Raw genomic sequence first — 13,769 nt, 5'->3', positions numbered from 1 at the left:
AGCTTTTCTGGCACATAAACTTCTAAATGGTCAACAGCATCTCTTAAGGCTTCATGACATTCTCAGAACCTAATAAACCTCTATGAACTTGGCAAAGAATTGTTTTATGTTAAACTTTATATACCTCTAGGTATCGTGTTCTCAGAAAAAATCCAGGGGCGCCTATGTGGCTCAGTAGGTTAAGCCTCTGCCTTCCCCTCAGGTAATGGTCTCAGGGTCCTGGGATTGAGGCCCATGTAAGACTCTCTGCTCAGGGGGGAACCGGCTTCTCCCACCCCCCGCCCCGCCTGCCTCTCTGCCTACTTGTGATCTCTCTCTCTCTCTCTCTCTGTCAAATAAATAAATAAATAATCTTTTTAAAAAATTTTTTTAAATCCAAATTAAAATATATTAACTAATTTAAAGGTATTTAGATTAGTAATGAGTAGCACTTTTTCAACCTAGAGAAATATAAGTAACAGACTAGGAAAAGAAATGCACATCCTTAAAATGAAGAGTATTATTGAATTAATGTTTATTTAAAACCAGGCATTATTTTTCCATGAGTTTACATCACAGCTGTATTTACAGATACCGAATAACTATAACTAGCTTCTGTCCGCAAGACATACTACGTCAAACAGTGCAATCAATCCAAAGGTCAAGTTTTTTAAAAAGACTTAACTACAAAAATGAGTCATCAGTCAGTTGTTTTTTTTTTTTAAAGGTTTTTAATGAATCAAATTTATTACAATGAATTAGTGTGCAATCAAAGCCAACTACATTCCTTGGGGTATCCCAGAAGTAAGCAAAATAATATTAATAGAATCAAGGCTACTAAATAAAATAAGGCATTTTTTTCAAAATGGTAATATAAAACATCATGGTGTGTTACCATTCTTTGACAACAGAAAACCAGTAAGACATATTTCAGTACTGACTTTTTGATGTTCCTATAAAGGTTAAAACAAAATTCCAACAAGTAAACTATAGATTCTAGAAAGTAAGCTACAAAAAGGTATTCTCTTTAAGAGCACGCAGTTTCTTACAAATTACAGGTCTCATCTCCATGCACGAGTAAAAGCATATTTATAATTCAAAAAGAAATGTCAGCTACTGGGGAACAACTCTCCATCGGTTCCACCTCCAGAGATGGCAGATGGGTGATTACACAGCTCTTTTGAATGTGTATAATTTTTTTAAATAGTGACAATTCACTTGTTCTTTTCTATTTTATCAATTTACATTTCAAATGTGGCCATGTCAATGACCAAATATGTACAAATACTTTAAAAGACAAAAACAATTATATACAATTTGCAAAAATAAAACTTTAACCATGGTACATTTCACCTAGTCCAACACCTAGACAGCTTCCAACAACAGTAACAACCATCAGGTACTTCATCCGGCCAAATGAAGCCTCAAGACTACATCCAGATTTATTTTTTTCCTTTCAAATGCTTTCATTTTTCTTTAAAAAATGTTTACAGTTTACCTGCTTTTAAATTGGCAATAGCTACATGAGCAATGCCTTATGTCGCAAATCAAAGCCTTGTCCTACCCAAAAGCTACTGTTAATTGAAGTCGATTTTACCATTCAAGATTAAATTCAGATGTGTAAATCCCAGATACCTGGGTATGAAATATTAAAATCTGCCAGAGAAATTAGATAGTTTTCCTCTTTTCCTTTAATATAACCCACTATATAATAGTGAACTAAATATGTTTGTTTCATAGAAACAACTTACATTTGCCAATACAGGGCAAATGGTCTATGTACAGATACATTAGGACTGCCTAACTGACAGTGAGTGTTGCCGACCAGGCTCCAAGCCAATGGAGCTAATATGGAGGAGCTCTTTGCTGAATGGACTTTCCCTTCAGGATACGTCGGATCTGGAAGAAAAATAATTAGGATTTGTGAGATTTACATTTAATGGTCAAAGTACCGTATTTCCTTCAGAGTTTTATTCCTTTTTTATATACCCTAAACACTCCTGTCAACTTGTAAGTAAATATATGAAGAAAGTAACAATACATTTCAAGATTTTAAAGTAACTTAAAAAACGCTACTATAACTCATTAGGTTTGAAGCCTATTACAGATCTCCTATAATTCTGGAGTGCAAGAAAGTAAAGCATCTCCATTAAAAATTATCTACAGATGAAAATTTCCAGTAGCTTAAATAAGACCTATATAATCCTTTCCTAATCCCTACTCTTTCTCTGAGCACATTTAATGTAAGGCAGTAATTACGGTATATTACAGTACCTCACCTATCTTTTTTTTTAAGATTTTATTTATTTATTTGACAGAGAGATCACAAGTAGACGGAGAGGCAGGCAGAGAGAGAGAGGTGGAAGCAGGCTCTGCTGAGCAGAGAGCCCGATGTGGGACTCGATCCCAGGACTCTGAGATCATGACCTGAGCCGAAGGCAGAGGCTTAACCCACTGAGCCACCCAGGTGCCCCATCACCTATCTTGAAGTCAGTTTCAACTAACACCACAGAATCCACTTCATACACACACAAGTTAATCTGTAATACTCTTCAAGTAAGAACATCTGACATGATATCCAATTGGGTGGCTCAGTCAGTTAAGCACCTGACTCGATTTCAGCTCAGGTCATGATCTAAGGGTCGTGAGATCAAGCCCCAAATAGAGTTTCGGATTCTCTTGCTCCCCCTCCCCTTTACTCCTCCCACCCCCTCCTGTGTGTGCACTTGTGCACTAAGTAAATAAATAAAATCTTTAAAAAGAAATAGATAAAGCATCTGTGCATAAGTGTATGGATCACAAGAGAGTGCCTTGGTTCATTCAGAATCTAGTGATTTATTTTATACCCCAGTCTGACAAATTTTATTATCTTTCTCCCGGCCCAGAGCAAAGTAAAAGCAAAAAATCAGAAGAAAGACAATTAGGGCAAGGGCACTGATAGCCACTAGGAAGGGAGACACAGTGACCGGAGTCTGACCACAGAAGCAAAGGAAAAAACTCTCCTCTCAACACACAGAAAAATACAAAAGCAGAAAGCAGAGCAAGAAGAGAACAGGGAAGAGTCAAGCGGCTCTCCGTACTCCATAATCCCTGACAACACCACTGTATGATCGCACACCACAAATAGTGAAGAAGCTAACACTGGACTCAGGCCTCTGCCATCTACTATTCAATGAGAATCCTATCTGTGCAGCCTTTCGGACTCCATGTTCTCAGCTGAGCCTTTACACTGCAAAGTTTTGAAACATGAAAACTCTTTACAAATTATCAAAAGATTCACATTAAGTTGCAAAGAGCTCTACAAATAGAGGTTCCTGCGACATGATGGTCATATTAAGGGCCGTGAATCCGAGAAAAGGCTAAACTGCTTTCCATATATTCTCTGATTCTCTAAGTCTGTCATGGCCATAGTCACAATCAGCTTCGTTTACCTCAAGGAATGATTTCCATCAAAAAATATCTTACATTCTGAAAAGACTCAGTTCTTGTTATCAAGAAAATTTGAATCATGTGAAGCTATTCAATCTCCAAAGATAATATATAGCCATATCATGAGTAAAGCGTAACTTTGTTTCAAGGATGTCTAGGTACTAAATTACATAACCAACCTGCCATTTCCTATTTAGTATCAGTAGACAGAAAAAACTGAAACAGGGAATGTTTACTGAGCACTCACTACATTCCTGGGACTATCCTGTACACTCTACAGAGACGGACTCAGATAACACCCACAATCTGAAGACCCATCACTTGTAAACTTAAGGCTCTTTTTCCTTGATGTCTGCAGGAACTCTGGCACTTCCCCTTTCATTGGCTTTCAAACCTCAAACCATTCTGACTTTACTCTAAACCCAACTTTGTGTGATGGAAAAAAGAAAAGACTGTCTGACCTTTGACCATTTTGGGCCCAGGGATAACCTTCCAATTTCTTACTCTTCCTTTAGAAACAAAGCAATTGACTCCACAGTTGCTACAAAGACACCATAAGACCCAGACACTGAAGGGAGCCTCCCTAAACAGCCCCCACTGGCCTCGGCCCTACATCTCATCTCCCTTTATGTTTCAGACTGAGTGCCTGAAACTATTTTCTGTCCCTTCTGTAGCCTCACCTGCTCTCCCACAGGGCCGTCAGGAACCAAATGCACTGGCTGTTCGTTCTCCAGGTTCCGAGTACTTGGGTCTGCTCCCTTCCTCATCAAGAGTCGGACTGCATCCAACTGTGTCACCCGATACTGAAGGCTGGCAGCAACATGGAGGGCAGTGTTTCCGTTATAAGCCTGCAGGAGACAAAATGGCACCTTTCAAAAAGGGAGGTTTTCATGAAAGCAGTTCAAAAGCCTGAAGAAGGTATAAATAAGGTCATTCGAAGTCTCATGCAGTTACTGAAGCCTTCTAGAAGTACCTTTGCATTCACAAAAGACAGGCAACTGGGCAGCTCCAAAAAAAGGCGAATGAGTTCCAGATTTGCTTCTTCCGCTGCCAAATGCAAGGCTGTGCGACCACTTTTACGATCCTTAACAAGGCAAGAAGGGGAAACAATGAACATGCAGACACCACTGTTGGATACACTTCTCACCCAGGCTCACAACATATGACTCACTCTTGGAGACTCACCGTGAACATACACCATCCACAAAGACTTCCTTCATCCCAGACTAAATCAACTCTTATTCCTCCTGAATTCCCCACCAATTTCCTATATACCTCCTATCACGGTCTGCTCTATATATGTCTGCTGTATATATACAGGGTGGCCACAAAATGTAGAGACATAGACAAGCCTATTTTACTATGTATAGTAATACAAGACAATAAAACATTATGTATTTGCCTGTGTTTCCAGACTTGGTGGTCACCCTGTAGACATATAATTAGCTCCATCTCTCACCTCTTCTGCTTCCCAAGATCTGAAGTACCTTATGATTTAAGCATTTTCTCCCTCAGAGTTCCCAACTCAGTACCTTGTACATAAGAGATACTCAGTAAATAAAACTCAAATATAAAGAGAATAAGATTATCTTCCAGTTTAAAAAATAGCTTAAGTCCAGATCCCACAGTGATGGAACAACACTTACAAAAAAGCACTACTCTTATTATTAGTACATGAAAATGGAAGCCAAAAAGACAATATCAATTTCAAGTATCTTCTCTTCAATCCAGACTAGTTTATTTCACAGCTCAATGATCTTTTGAATAATAATGCACAGATTAAAACCAAATTAAGAAAGCCAATGATTTTAAAATCTAAGCTTCTTAATTACCATTGCCACTCACTCCATTAATTTAAAAATAAGAAAAAAAGTTTTTGGTAATACTTGGGAACGAGGTCTTCTGCTATAAACACTTTTCTTCCCTACCCCATCTCCAAACTCTTCTGAGAAGTTACCTTAGCTTCCACTGCTGCTCCCATCTGAATCAGACATTTAATGGTGTCAACCAAACTCTTGTTCTTCAGTAGAAGCTCCTGAACTTCGGGCAAATGGGGCTGTTGATTTCTCTGGAGTTCATGCACCACAGCATTGTGGGCCACAACCGCACAGTGGAGAGGCGTCAGGCCTAACAGAGTATCATAAAGCAGGGGTCAAGCTTCCATCAGGCATTTCAGTTGTCTCACAAGGACAGACCTTGAGGATGGTCTCTAACACGACCTACAGATGGGCTCCCCAAGAGCTAGTAAGGCAACCTGAATATTCCCTCCATTGGGGCTTAGTAGTAACTTTACCTACAGACTATTTTAGCTTTAATTACTTCCCTTCCTTCTTGGTCTAAAACTTAATACCCTTAGAACTGATGAGTCCTGCTCTCTAAATGGTTTTTCACCCAATAAGATTTCCGTTGCTTACCATCATAGTTAGTCGCCTCAAGATCCAAAAACTGATTGCTCTTTGCTGCTCCCTTCTGAATTGCCTGCACAATTTAAAAAGAGAGATGTGTTAGCAAAAGACAAGTTACATAAATATGTATTAACTAGTATTCCCAAGAAATGAGTGAGTCAACTCAAAATAGATTATTGCAACAGGCAACCTACACCTGACTTCTAAAATCCAAGCCCTATCTCTTTGGCCCTGTGACAGCAGAAGCTAGCTCACCGCCTCGTACCTGGAGCACCTGGGAGTGACCTTTCTCAGCACAGACATGCAGAGGGGTTCTTCCCCAGCAGTCGGTGGTGTTCACCTGGGCCCCGAGATTCACCAGATCCTGCACGATGAGATGCTGATTGGCAGCCACTGCCACCTGAAAGGCACTCTGTGGACATTCAGAAGGAAGAAAGATTTTGTTTAAATATGTAACACTACCCTGACAAGGAATATGAACATAAACTAAGACTGAGGGGAAAACCCCACATAAAGAAAAGAAATCCTATTAATGACAATAGATACTGTAACACAAGGAAACGAAAATAAGCTTAGGGTGTGGCTTTATTATACCCAGTTAGTCTTTGGTCAAATAACGACAAAGTTAATGTTAATAACTCCAAGGTTGATGGTGGCAAAGAGTCAACAACTAAAAGTTAATATTAACTGAACTCTCTTGATCTGGGGCTCTAAAATGATCTACACATAAATATGAAACTGGTCATCGTCCTCTTGCCCACGGCCACATCCCTGCCAGTTCACTCTGACAAGATCCTCACCTGTCCATTGTGCTCTTTAATATCCAACATGTGAAGTGCATTCATTTTTCTTGCGAGGACATAGGAAAGTGCCCTTCTCCCCTGGGCAACAGCAATATGGAGGAACCTGGGAAACAAGGAGAAAAAGAGGTAAATTACCTGTGACTTCACTAAGTTCATCTTTAAAAAAAAAAAAAAAAAAATTCTCCTTTAGCCTCTTTCTTGATATGCTGGTGCACTCAAATGAAATATTACAGACAATAATTTGTCTTTTCTGCTAGGCTAATAATACATTTGTGTTGCAACAGGATGCATTAAGCTACCAGAAATAATAAGAATGCCAAATTCTTATTTGGCATGCTGATCACTTTAAATCTATTATTTTTAATATTCCTAAAAACCCTACAAGGGAGGTCTTTTCATTTTACATGTCAAGAAACTCAGGCATAGAGAGGTTAAATAACTTGCCCATAACCACAAAGATGTCAAGATAGATGAAGATTCAATTTACAAGTCAACTCACAGTTGGATCATTGACCAACTAATCATGATGTTTTTGCTCTACAGACACAATCTATGCTGGTCTTGAAAAACCAACTATTCAAAGAAGATACATTTTTATTAATTTAGAACAGGCAACCTGATCAGACTAAAAATATGAAAAACTCTGGAAATACTGGCTGTCATCGAATAGTAATTTCTACCTACACTAGTCGGGTCATCCTGGTTAGGCCCTTACTAAGGTCTAGCTTGGTGTATCCCAGAGAAATCCTGTGCCCACTACATCTAACAAGTGTGGTTAGCCAAGTTAGGTATAGAAAAGGATACTCACGTGTCACCGTCTGCATCCTTGGAAAGAAACTGGTCTTGGGAGATATTTGCCAATTTGCTTTCTTCCTGCTCTACTTGCCACTGAAAAAATGACTTCCCTAACTGTGTGGTGCTCACTGGATTTCCGATGATGTTGGGGAATGGCAGTGAGGTGCTTAAAGGGGCAGAGCCTGCATCATGGCTTGGCATGGCCTCACAGGCACTGGGTGGCATCATGCTGAAGTTTTGCAGGTGGCCGTCATTTTGTTGCTGAACGCTGGGGGAATTCTGAATGGGAACAGCAATATTCTCAGATTCCCGACTATTTAGAAGGGATGCAAAACTTTGATCTGGGCAGAACTGTGGTTCTTGACCATCAAAGAGGTTTGGTTCATAGCTGGGGGATTGGGAAGCTCCAGGATAAGGACTGTATTCCAGAGCTGGGGCATGAGTGTAGTGCTGTGGTGGTGGCGGCTGCAAGTTCTGGCTCTGGGGCGAATACTGGTACAGGGCCGCCTGATCCACCAGGTGTAGGGAGCTGCCCACTTGGAAGGGCTGGTACTTCTGAGGCGGAGAGAAGATCTGCCCTCTGTGGAAGTCCTGACACTGTTCCCGGGGGGAGCCCTGCGGGACCACCCCAGGGCTCATCCAGCTAACTTGGACAGTATTTAGGGAAACCGGGCTGCATTCGTTCTTAATGTTGATTATGTTCTGAAGCAGATCGGCACTGCTGTCCTGCTTGGATTCACTGTGATGAACATCTTCCATGCTCTCTGCAGGTGTTGGTGTCTGAGGTGGTGTCTGGAGAAGAAGAGAAGAGTAAGTAGCACTCTCTCTTTCAAAACTATTCCAGAAAAGATTTCCAAAGAGTATTTGGAGGAAAATAGTGAGATGCTTACCAAAAACTGGGTATGTAATAAAGCTGGCCTTTTGCAAGCTGGTCCATCAGACAGCGAATCAGGTCCTTTCCTTTTTCCACTAAATGGTACTACGTTCTTCAATTCTATACCCAAGAAAGCAGTATGGAATCTGTGATGACTTTATTCTCTAAATTTTACCCATAATCACACTATATCATTTCACTCTAAAGCCCCCATGATATGAATAAAAGGATTTCTCACCTGTGAATTGCTCTCTGTTCACACTTTGTGTCTATAAGGAAAAAAAGTTCCCAATTTAGTACATATCAAATGGTTTCCTACCTAATGAGCATCAGTCAAACAGATTTATCTCTACCAGTCTTTACAGCTTGCCATAAATCTTTGATAGTTACCCCAGCAGTATTTATTTTCTGTCTTAATTTTTATTCTATCTTGCAACTTTCCCCAGGTGCACTTTCATCTTAGTTCAACTAGGTCAAGACGAAATCAATATGGCCATTTGAGTTTTCCCTTTGTAGTCCAGCTCTTCCACTTCAACTGAACCCCTGATTCCTTGCCTCCAACTTGCCTTCATTTTATTCATTCACTCCTTAAATTTCCTTTGTGTGCCTAGTACCAGGCTAAGTGACAGGAATACAGCAGACAGAGACCAATATGTCCTCTATCCTATGACGTTGTGGTGTGGTCTACAAAGACCTACTGGACCTAGGTCAGCAGAGAATAATAACTAACCTGACAAAATATCCTCCCTGCCCTGACCCAAAGCAAAAACTAGGCGCTACCTTCAAATCATCCACGGCTTGGCCAGAAGCCTTCTGTTTATGACTTCGGATATGCAGCAGGAGTTCCTTCACTGAGTTCTTCACACGAACGCCTTGAAAGGGTCCTCTCTGCTGCCTTCCAACCCCCATATGGGGTTCAACTGTTCAAAAGAAAACAAAACATATTCCAGTTAAATCTCTTTACAGGTACAAATCTTGATAATCTCAAAAGCACAGCTGTGTAATGTATGAAGTCCCCAACCGAGACTGCAAAGCCTTTCTGACTCCCTCTGGTCAAAGGCCTTGCATGTCACCCCCTAGCCCTACTTAAGGGTTCTTCATTTCCTTATATCTTTCTTCATCAGGCACCCTATAAAGTTCATAAAACTGTGGGTTCAGGGGCCCCCAGAGCCAAAAGATAAGCCTTTTCGTCTTTCAGCCCTATCCATCCAAAAGACACAGTCACAGATTTTGCCACCCTCTCATAAATCTGCAATTTTTCTTGACTTCTTAAAACCTTGAAGGAGCAAGCAATAAATGATGGATTTTAGCTTTTTCAAAACAAAGGCTTTATGTCCACACAGAAATTTAAAGTCTATTAATTCCATTCACCTAAGAAAGAGTAAAAACAAACTTCCTCCAAAGGTCTAAAAGTGCCAGAGCCTAACAATCAACAACGTCTTAGATTTGTTTTTTACTATTTCCCTGTGTTCAGCTATGCCAAGAAAGCTGCTTAAATTCACTAAGCTGAAACACATTTCAACGTACACACACAGGATTTCCCCTCAACAATGGTTTTTGGAACTGCTCACCACGGCCTTCTAAGTAGAAAGGAAATAATGTCATTTCAATTTAAATTTTAAAATACACTTTAAAATGTCGTCTATGATTACAGCATTCCACTTCTGACCACTACTATGTCACAACCTCTTGGGATGAGCCGAATACAAAGTAAACACACAGAAAGTCAGGAAATGAATAATTGAGCCACTCAGCTGGGAGTGGAAAAAAAAGTAAGATGGGACAAGAAACAATGCCTAATTTGAACATATAGAGATAGAAATATACCATAAGCATACGAAAGGAAACAATTCTATGACAGAGGAAATTAAATGACCAGTTAATTTTATGTTTAAATTGAGGAAAATCTTGCCAGAATCTAATATAGCATTTCTCTGGATTGATAGCAGTTAATTCAATGTCACAGGGAGAAAAATTCAGTTTCAGAAATCCCCTACGTCTAAGTGGTAAACCAAAGAACTAGCAAAATAGTTTCGGCCAGATGAAGACCAAATGTGAGAGAAAAGGTTCTAATACACACACACACACACACACACACACACACACGTTTTTGCATCAGCTACACATTTAACATACAGGGAACACCTTATAAAATTCACTTTTTCAGGGGCATCTGGGTGGCTCAGTGGGTTAAGCCTCTTACTTCAGCTCAGATCATGATCCCAGGGTCCTGGGAGTGGGTTAAGCCTCTGCCCTCGGCTGAGATCATGATCCCAAGGTCCTGGGATGGAGCCCAGCTCTGCTTACCAGGGAGCCTGCTTCCTCCTCTCTCTCTGCCTGCCTCTCTACCTACTTGTGGTGATCTCTGTCTGTCAAATAAACATTAAAAAACAAATTCGCTTTTTCAGTGAAAATGAAAAATCATTCTTTAAAATAAAAGACAACTGAAACAGAAGTGGCTGTTTCAGTTGTTCAGGTGTTCAGGAGGGAACACCTAAATGAGAATGTTCTTTAAAACCATGCTTATTAGACTTTCCAATATGTGAGATTATCTAGAGGTTCTTTAGTCTACCCACAGTGCCATCTTGTTTTCCCTCGAATTATGCAACTGGGCTTATTAAGAAAAGAAACTAACCAATTCATAACAGTAAGGAAAACATTATGCCTTTCTTTAAGATTTGATTTAACCATTCTAAAACTCATAGATTAAAAACAAGACCAGAAATCTGAGGTAGACTTCCTAAAACGCAAAAACATCACAAACTAACAACATAAACTGAGCTGGTTTTCAGTCCAGTTTCATCTTACATCTTCATATCCGTTTCTTTCCTTTAACATAAAGTCCTTTTACTTAAAATTTCCACAAATACTTAGGAAAAAATAAGTTGACCTTAAACACAGTACTCCAACCTCACTGGTGGCCACAAGAAAAAGTTATACCTACATCAAAACCAAAAACTCGCCACACGTACATGAATTATGGCTTAATAAAGCACTTTTTTTTTTTTTTTTAAAGAAAAAGAGTGGAATAAAATCTACTGTTGATTCCTCCCCACCGCCAGAAGTCAGAGCTCTGCTCTCAGAGGCCCTTTGAGCTAGCAGGCCAACTGGATGGCGCCCGGATTTTACGGATGGTCAAAGGGCATCGAACTATATCAAACGCCTGGCACAGAACAAGTCTAGTAACCGCCTAATAAATGACGGCCAGTGTGATGATACACTGCCGCTAAGGCAGTCACCGACGAGACCTAAGGTCTGGCCGAGGTGCTTCGCACCTGGGCGGCGCGGACCTTCCCCTCCCAGCGCGTGGACCGCCAAGAGCCCGGGGAGACACGGGTGCCGGGGGTGCCGGGGGTGCCGGGACTGCCCCGGCCCGGGCCGGGGGGTACCTTGCAGTCGCTCCGCACGCGCGCCGCCTCTCGGCCGGGACTCCACGGCCCCGCAGGAGGACACGGACGAGGCGGAGGAGAAGTCGGAGGAGTCGGAGCCGGGCGAGCCGGGAGCTGAGGGCCCCGACGACGAGCAGACGGCGTCGCAGGCGCCCGGGGCCGCGGCCGGCGGCGACGCGCCGTAGAAATAGGCCAGGTTCAGCGGGCTGGTCATGAGGCCACCGTCGCCGGCCGTGTCCAGCAACCCCTCTCCGCCGCGGCTGTCGTCCAGCAGCTTGTCCACGATCATGCTCCCGGGCTGGGCGCTCGGGGACCCAGACTCCTGCGCCACCGGCTCGCTGCGCGGGACCGCCTCCCTGCTATGGCTCCGGCAGACTCGAGCACCGAGCGGCGGGAGGACGGCGCGGACACGGGCGCGGCCCGGGGCTGCCGGGCTATTTAACCGGCCTCCGGGGGGCGGAGAACCGGGACCGCCGCCTCGCTTGCCTCCCTCGAGCCCGGCTGGGTCATTGGCCGCGTCGGGGCCGCCTCCCCGCCCCTCCTCCGGATGCGTCCCGTTTCCAGTAAAATGTACAGGATGAGGCAATGTGCCCTCCGCCCTCGCCCCGCCCGCCCGGCTCCGCCCCGACGGGCCGGCTGTCTACCCCCTTCACCTGGAAACCCCGACCGTGCGCGGCCTCCCCACTCCCGCGCCGCGCCTCCCGCGCCGCGACCCCCGGCCCCGCCGCCCGCCGGGAGAAGCCGGGCCCGGCGCGGAGGCAGAAGGCGCGCGGCGTGGGGCTCTGGGCCTGCGGAGGGAGAAGGGGAGGCGGGAAGGCGGCGATGGGAACAGGTCGGCCCGGTTCCCGGGCTGTGGGAAGTCCTGGAAGCTGCGCGTTGCGCACCCCTCCGCCCGCCCAGGCGGGGCGAGCTTCCCGCCAGCTCCGTTTAAGGCGTCTCTGGAAAGTTCCTAAGGGCCTGTCTTCTCCAGAGCCTCAGAGCGGCTTAGTCCTCTTAACTTAGCGTTTGCCAACGTGCCTTTCGGCAGGGACGGCGAACTGAGAAAGATGTTGAAGCCATTTTTCTGTCCTCAAATTATAATCTGACAACTAAATATTTTATGGCACAGCCCGGGAATAAAAAAAAAAAAAAAAACAGTGCCCTACACCCCTGTATAGTTAAGAAGTTGAACAAAGCCATGTAGCAAAATGATGACTACATACATGTAAATGCCTGTATTCATATACATAAATTTTTTTCTTTCTGCATAATTTTACATTTTATCTGATAAACAGGAATTTCGATCTTTCTTAAGTACTTTTTTAAAGATTTTATTTGAGAGTGAGCAAAGGAGAGGGAGCCCAAGTGGGGGAAGGAAGAGAGAGAGAGAGGCCGACTCCCCGCACCGGGGCTCCATCCAGGGATCCCAGCCAAAGGCAGACACCCAAAGGACTGAGGCACCTCTTAAGTGGCCCCTCTAAAGTACTTTTTAATGGATTTACACAATTCTTTATTGAAGCCCTAAATCTTGTTAAAACCATGGCTAGGAGTTTGCAGGGAAAAAAAAGATGAAAGATTATATTCCTCCTTTCAGGTACACTATAATCTTGTAGAAATGATAAGGTAAGCACACACATGCTATATTAAAAGAAACCAATTATGAATAAACATGATGAGGGTTACAAAGTCCAACCAATGTCCAAAAAAGTAAGACAAAAAAGGTGGTGGAGGAAAGAGGTCATGAGGAAAATCTTTGCAAAAGGAGGTGGCATTCCCTAAAGAATGGGGTGGGACTTCAACCAAAAGCATTAACAGGAAGAAGGAACAGCATGGGCAAAAATATTAGGAAGCTTACTTCTAGGATAGTCAAAGGAAAGACAATAACATAAATGTAATAAGTAACTTTGTGCCTTTGGGTGGAGCACCTCCAGTGGCAGGCTGCGATGGTGGGTCCTTAATAAACACTGAGTGAACATGAAAGAATTTGAGGCAGGCAAAATTAACCTGCAAGCAGCTTAGATGGGGTAAAACGGAGTAGCCCAGAGACCATTAGGAATCACTGCAATAGTCCAGGAAAGAACTGACCTGCCCCTGGCACAGAGGCAACGAGGAAGAG

The 13,769-nt window shown here is 42.9% G+C and overlaps 1 protein-coding gene across 1 annotated transcript; it reads right to left on the bottom strand.

The window, feature by feature from the left end:
* Positions 1-497: 497 nt before the first annotated feature.
* On the bottom strand, positions 498-12,108 carry NFKBIZ (NFKB inhibitor zeta). The gene is made up of 12 exons (XM_004771986.3): positions 11,675-12,108; positions 9,066-9,205; positions 8,524-8,554; positions 8,302-8,405; positions 7,425-8,203; positions 6,614-6,719; positions 6,079-6,225; positions 5,823-5,886; positions 5,366-5,535; positions 4,382-4,492; positions 4,089-4,256; positions 498-1,878 (listed from the first exon to the last, which is right to left on the bottom strand). Exons 1-12 carry the CDS (start codon positions 11,961-11,963, stop codon positions 1,825-1,827), a joined length of 2,163 nt encoding a protein of 720 aa, XP_004772043.1. The 5' UTR covers positions 11,964-12,108; the 3' UTR covers positions 498-1,824.
* Positions 12,109-13,769: the final 1,661 nt, after the last annotated feature.

Source organism: Mustela putorius, unplaced genomic scaffold (genome assembly GCF_011764305.1).
Source record: "Mustela putorius furo isolate JIRA1106 unplaced genomic scaffold, ASM1176430v1.1 tig00003834_pilon_pilon_pilon, whole genome shotgun sequence".
In the NCBI taxonomy this organism is placed as follows: Eukaryota; Metazoa; Chordata; class Mammalia; order Carnivora; family Mustelidae; genus Mustela; species Mustela putorius.
This window is presented reverse-complemented; position numbering and strand designations above follow the sequence as displayed.

Coding starts and splice junctions, on each gene's coding strand:
- NFKBIZ (XM_004771986.3), bottom strand. CDS start 11,963: ATGATCGTGGACAAGCTGCTGGACGACAGCCGCGGCGGAGAGGGGTTG. Junction 5,536..5,822: donor TGAGGCGACTAACTATGATG/GTAAGCAACGGA, acceptor ATACTCTGTTAG/GCCTGACGCCTCTCCACTGT. Junction 4,493..5,365: donor GAGCAGCAGTGGAAGCTAAG/GTAACTTCTCAG, acceptor TGCCTTGTTAAG/GATCGTAAAAGTGGTCGCAC.